We start from the raw sequence: 6247 nt of genomic DNA on the forward strand, positions 1-6247 counted from the left end.
CTGTTATTGCTGAGCCCACTTCCTATCGGACTGCCATGACTCAACCTGAATGGCAACTTGCGATGGCTGAAGAGCTTGCTGCCCTTGAGCGCTCTGGCACATGGGAGCTGGTTTCCCTCCCTTCTGGTGTTCGTCCCTTTTGGTTTACATGCAGCCACCACCGGGGTACTATGCTCCTGACGGTATGGTCTGTCGACTTCGCCGCTCCCTCTATGGTCTTAAACAGGCCCCTCGCGCCTGGTTTGAGCGCTTCGCCTCTGTGGTGACTGTCGTTGGTTTCTTGCCCAGTGATCATGATCCCACGTTGCTTGTTCACACGTCTCCTCGTGGTCGGACTCTTCTCCTTCCTTATGTTGATGACATGATCATCACTGGTGACGACTCTAACTACATTGCCTTTGTTAAGGCCCGCCTTCATGACCAGTTCCTCATGACTGATCTTGGTCCTCTTCGCTATTTTCTTGGGATTGAGATCTCCTCGACCTCTGATGGCTTCTACATCTCTCAAGAGAAATATATTCAGGATCTTCTTGCTCGCGCTGCTCTCAGTGATGACCGCACAGTTGTGACTCCTATGGAGCTCAACGTTCAGCTTTGTGCCTCTGATGGTGACCCTCTTCCTTATCCCACTCGCTATCGTCACCTCGTTGGTAGCCTTATCTATCTTGCTGTTACGCGTCCTGACATCTCCTATCCTGTTCACATCCTGAGTCAGTTTGTTTCAGCCCCCACCACTGTCCACTATAGTCACCTCCTCCGTGTTCTATGATATCTTCGTGGCACGATCTCTCAGTGCCTTTTCTTTCCCCGCTCCAGTTCTCTTGAGCTCCAGGCTTACTATGATACTACCTGGGCTAGTGATCCCTCTGATCGACGCTCACTGTCTGCTTATTGTGTCTTTCTTGGTGGCTCTCTTATTGCCTGGAAGACAAAGAAACATACTGCAGTTTCTCGCTCGAGTACAGAGGCTGAGTTGCGAGCCATGGCTATGCTGACGGCTGAGATGATCTGGCTACGGTGGTTACTTGAGGATTTTGGTGTGTCTGCTGCTACCTCTACTCCCTTACTGTCAAACAGTACTGGTGCTATCAGTATTGCGCGTGACCCGGTGAAGCATGAGCTCACCAAGCACATCGGTGTGGATGCCCACTTTGTGCGTGCTGCTGTGAAGGATCAGACTTTCACTCTTCACTATGTGCCCTCTGAGTTACAGTTGGCTAACTTCTTCACGAAGGCACAGACTCGAGCGCAGCAATGCCTTTTTTCTCTCAAAACTCAGTGTTGTTGATCCACCATGAGCTTGAGGGGGGTGTTAGATGTGTATAGTCTCTTTTCGGTATATCCCCATTGTATAAGGGGTTTCCTGCTCTTTACCACAGATGTATATGTAATGGCCTTTGGCCCTCAGTAAAGTTCAGTTGCTGTCTATCTAACAATCTCAATCCACCATGATTGTTAATCTCCATGGAGCATGTCTTGACAAAATGTGTATGTGTGTTCCTTGTATTCTTGATAGCATGGGAGGAGGTATTATAGAAAAAGATGGGAGGAGGTATTACAGAAAAAGATGGGAGGAGGTACTACAATTTCAGTTTTTCCCTTATAGTGGCAGAGCATACCATGAGAGGGCGTTCAAGTTGTAGATTATGTTTCATGCAAGTTTTTATATGGTTACGAAACATTAATCCTAAGTCCTAACAAGGCCAGTGCATTCTGGTGCTCAGGAAAACAATCTGATGCTAGATGTTCTGATTGCTTGTATGCCAATAGGATGGTTCATCTAGGATGGTTAGCAAAATTGTCATTCAGTGGTTTTTTATTTAGTATGTTCTGGCACAACCTTAGATCTTGATTATTGGAATCATAGTTCAGAAAAAAATTGTTGCTTAGTGTGAGGTCGATATCTATTTACCATGTTACTTTATAATATTTTCTAGGCGACATGTGCTAAGGATGGTACAGAATTCTGGGCATAAGGCCATGAACCTACTCAACAATGTAGCAAGAAGATGTGAAGAACTGCAATTTGTTGTGGTTTAGGTGCTCATCCCAATTTTATGCTCATGTTTGAAGATATCTAACCTTGGCTTACGATGCACGGAGAACCAAGATTCGAATTGAAAAAATAAGTTTCCATGCGTTTTTCAACTTCAATATATTTCGTCTATGGGTTTCTTTTCCTAGCATTAGATTTCATATGCGTTTATTTTGCTCCATTGCTCATTCCAATTTATGCTCAGCCAGAGATATTAAGTCTTCACTTACAATACATCGTTCTGTTGACCTGAAGTGCACAATTATTTTCTGTTCATGTAAAACCGCTGAAAAACGGGTAACGAACCCATCGAGAGAAGATGCCACTAGCCGTGTGGCACCTAGAACACACTAGAAAACATGCAGAATGTACAACGAATTCTCATAAACTTCATAAAAACAAACCCTAACGGCGCGGTGTGCCGCCGCGCACTACTCGCTAGTTATCTTTATAAGAAGAGCATAATTTAGTCGTAAAGCATGAACAGGACAAATTAAAGAGTTAGAATCTTTGTGGAGCTATCAATTAAACAAGCCTTGTTAAGTCAAAAGCCCCCTCGATCCCTTCCAAACCTCTTCAAGAGAGGTTTAACCGAAGAAGGCCTAAGGGATTTAATTCACTCCAATCTACTTCAAATCCCTTCCACCTAAACAAGCCATAAGAAGTTGTTTTTGTTTGCCCTCCAGCAAGATGTCAATTGTCAGACACTTTGATTCAGGGTGGTTCATACCATGCGAGAAGAAGGACACGTTTTAGGTTGAGTAAATGTAGGCGAGTCGTACAGAACACCCTTTTTTTAGAGCGAGAATATACAGATCACATGGGACAAGCCTTATGTCAAGGAAGAGTACACATGGCATACCCTAAAAGATTCACCTGGCAGCGAACGCAGCTGGGCACCATCCGGACCAGTCCTGGAATGTGCCAGGGAAAGACACAACCTAGATGAAATATACCAGGACAAGTCCTAGTAGTAAGAAAGGAGACGGAGAGGATATATGGCGAGTTCAGAACAAGTCCTATGTATGCTCATCCCAGGCACACCAAAACGCACGCGAGGCGTTAGCACAAGTCAGTAACAGAGGTAGCTCAGGACTTGTCCTAGGAACCCTAAGGTGTCCACAGTCCAGAGACATCAAATCTAAACCGAGAATGGCCAAAATGTACTTCTTATTAAATGAACAAAATGTAGTATGTTTCTACCAAAACATCTTTATTTTATTTTATGATAACTATAGAGTAGAACTGTATTTTACTTTTCACCACAGCCATAATATGTAAATTAAGCTCCAAAGTGCATAATAGTTCAAAGTGAATAGGTCGTATTACATAGATAAGAGTTCACCAATCCCAATTATCAGATGGCTTAAGAAAGCATAAATTCGTAGTTGCAATGAGATAATGTCCAAAATAAAATTCAAAGTGCCTTCATTTGAGTTCACCAACAGAGTTCAACAAAAATGACCGAAATATAGCAACTGAGTGTACCACTTCTCCCCTTTTCTAGAGTAAATGATATTGCTTGGAACCCAACAAACCAAGTATACCTGCAGATGTTTCTATGAATTGAACTCCTGCAGATATCACCAAAAGAACCTTCAACAAAACGTCCTCCAGGCATCATCACCAAGAGCACCACAATAATCTTTCAGCTATCATCACAAAAAGAAAGTCCTGCTGCAAATCAAATAAACACATGGATTAAGTCATTATTTAGCACAAAATAACATGAAGAAAGTTGCAACGCACCAACTAAAACAAAACAGCAATTATACCTGCATCTGTTCCTATTTGGCCTCTTTGCCCCGGAGCTGCACTTTGGTGGCCTTCTTTGTCCTCTTTCTCACTTGAGTGTCATCTCCATCAGAATTTCCTTTGGTGACCTTCTTGCCCGCTTGAGCGTCATTTCCATCATCAGACTTCTTGCCCACTTGAGTGTAATCTACATCAGATTCCTTTGTCCTCTTGACCACTTGAGTGTCATCTCCATCAGATTTTCCTTTGGTCACCTTCCTTGTCTTCTTGCCCGCTTGAGTGTCATCTCCATCAGATTTTCCTTTGGTGACCTTCCTTGTCTTCTTGCCCGCTTGAGCGTCATCTCCATCTGATTTCTCAACTGCAGTCTTTCTTTTGGGGACACCAGGTTTCTCAATGGTGACCATTTCCGGTATGTGCTCAGCCAAGAAGTCTACAGTGTTGCGCGCTAGCGGAAACCTTTGTTCAAAATTCATTCTAAACCCATTCTTGGACATAAGTTTCACTTCTTGCACATCTAGCCGATCAAGCAGCTCCTTGTCACGTTCTAAGTCACTTATTAAATTTTTAAGTGTAGTTCTGTCTCTTTGATTGAGTGGTTGCGAATCCCTCGGACGCCTTGTTCTTGGTCCTGACCTGTTACGATAACAGTGTACCGAATGCATTCCGATCCATTGGAGTGTTGGCACGGTCACATTGAGATTATCAAACCCTCTTCGCCTTGATCCATTTTTATAGGTCAACATTGTTATTGCTCCCATTGGGTTACAATCTGCAATTCCATATACTGGTACTCGTAACTGTCTTGCTAATTTATGTGCAACACCTCTTGTCGCGACATCAGAATGCCCCTTTCCACTCAAAATTATGCACCTATATGTCTTGTAAAATTCTATTGATACTAGCTTTGACATTATGGCAGCTTTCTCCACGATCAATATGAATCTGATGTCCTTAATTTTTGGCATAATCTTGTTGACTAGATGAGAATCAGATCAAAACGGTTTTACCCTTAGAGCAATCAATTTTTCGACTGCCATTGACACCCAAGACCACAGTGTTAAACGTGATATAATCTTCACGTATATACCTTGCGTACAAGGAGAGGAGACCCTGGCTAACCACATGAGGAGTAGTTAGACAAGATACTCATGTAATCTTTATCTTCTTTTATCTTTTGTATTTCTTCTCCTCCAAGATGTATCTCTACAACAACTTGTACGCATATCCGGGCTTGCAACCCATCTATATAACATGAAACACGTCGGCCAGGATAGGCAAGACGTTTACCGCAAGTCGCACATGGTATACAGAGCCTTCTTCTTCCACCAGAAACCCTAGCTAGTCCATCTCCATCACGTGCGCGCAGCCATGTCTTCCTCCTCCGCCTCCTTCCAGTCGATGTTCGGCGGTGGAGCCCCGGAGAAGCTCACCCGCACCAACTATGTGTTGTGGCGGACACAGATCACGCCGCAGCTGCGGGGCGCCGGCGTCTTCCATTACGTCGACGGCACGGCAGCCGAGCCGGCCAAAGACCTCACCACCAAGGACGCCGCCGGCAAGGAGACCACTGAGCCGAATCCCCTCCATCCGATTTGGGTGAAGGAGGATCGGCAGGTCCTTGGATATCTACTCCAACACTTGTCCAAGGAAGTGCTCGTCACGGTGACCACGATCACCACGGCGCGCGAACTCTGGGTGGCGCTGGCGAGTATGTTCTCGTCGCAGTCACTCAGCCGCGTCAACAACATCCGCACAGCGCTGATTAATGCGCAGGAGGGCAATCAATCGGTGGCCACTTCTTCGCCGCCATGAGGGGTCTCGCCGATGAACTCGCCGCGGCGGGAAAACCCATCCAGGACGACGAGCTCATCTCCTACATCATCCACGGGCTGGACCAAGAGTACCAGCCCCTCGTCTCCGCACTAGATGCCCATGTCACCCCGGTAACCCTCGATGAACTTTTTTCCATGCTCAGTAACTTTGATCAACGTATGGCGCAGTATCATGGCTCCGGCGGTGGCTTCAAATCGTCGGCCAACTCTACATCCAGAGGCCGCGGTGGTGGCTCTCGCTCGCGCTCATCTTCCTGCGGCAAGGGAAGGTTTGGCGCCGGCGGTGGCGGCTACTCCAACAGCTCACGCGGCGGCGGACGCTCTGGTAACTTCAAAGGGCGTCGTGGTGGTGGCAGTGGTGGTTCCAACAGGTCCCGTCCGGACTTGCCTTGCTGCCAAATCTGTGGCAAACCTGGTCATACGGCAAAGGACTGTTGGTACCACTACGAAGAAGATGACGGTGATTCCTCACAAGATGAAGAGAAAGTTGTTGCGGTGGCCGATGGCTCCTATGGAGTAGACACCAACTGGTACGTTGACAGCGGCGCCACCAACCACATCACCAACGAACTCGAGAAGGTCACCATGAAGGAGAAATATCATGGCAAAGATCAAATCCATA

General features: G+C 46.0%; 1 protein-coding gene across 2 annotated transcripts; it reads right to left on the minus strand.

Moving 5' to 3' along the window:
* Positions 1-3308: 3308 nt before the first annotated feature.
* Positions 3309-5730, minus strand: LOC125513791 (DNA topoisomerase 6 subunit A-like). Of its 2 annotated transcripts, none has more exons than XM_048678981.1 (2): positions 3811-5730; positions 3309-3709 (listed from the first exon to the last, which is right to left on the minus strand). In XM_048678981.1, the coding sequence occupies exon 1, from the start codon at positions 4756-4758 to the stop codon at positions 3823-3825; it is 936 nt and encodes a 311-aa protein (XP_048534938.1). In that variant the 5' UTR covers positions 4759-5730; the 3' UTR covers positions 3309-3709; positions 3811-3822. The 2 variants fall into 2 exon arrangements, with proteins under 2 accessions (XP_048534938.1, XP_048534937.1); XM_048678980.1 differs by having other exon boundaries at positions 3309-3712; positions 3811-5727.
* Positions 5731-6247: the final 517 nt, after the last annotated feature.

The sequence above is a fragment of the Triticum urartu genome, chromosome 6 (genome assembly GCF_003073215.2).
Source record: "Triticum urartu cultivar G1812 chromosome 6, Tu2.1, whole genome shotgun sequence".
Lineage (NCBI taxonomy): Eukaryota > Viridiplantae > Streptophyta > Magnoliopsida > Poales > Poaceae > Triticum > Triticum urartu.

Excerpts from the sequence above, each read along its gene's own strand:
- LOC125513791 (XM_048678981.1), bottom strand. The coding sequence starts at position 4,758 with ATGCCAAAAATTAAGGACATCAGATTCATATTGATCGTGGAGAAAGCT.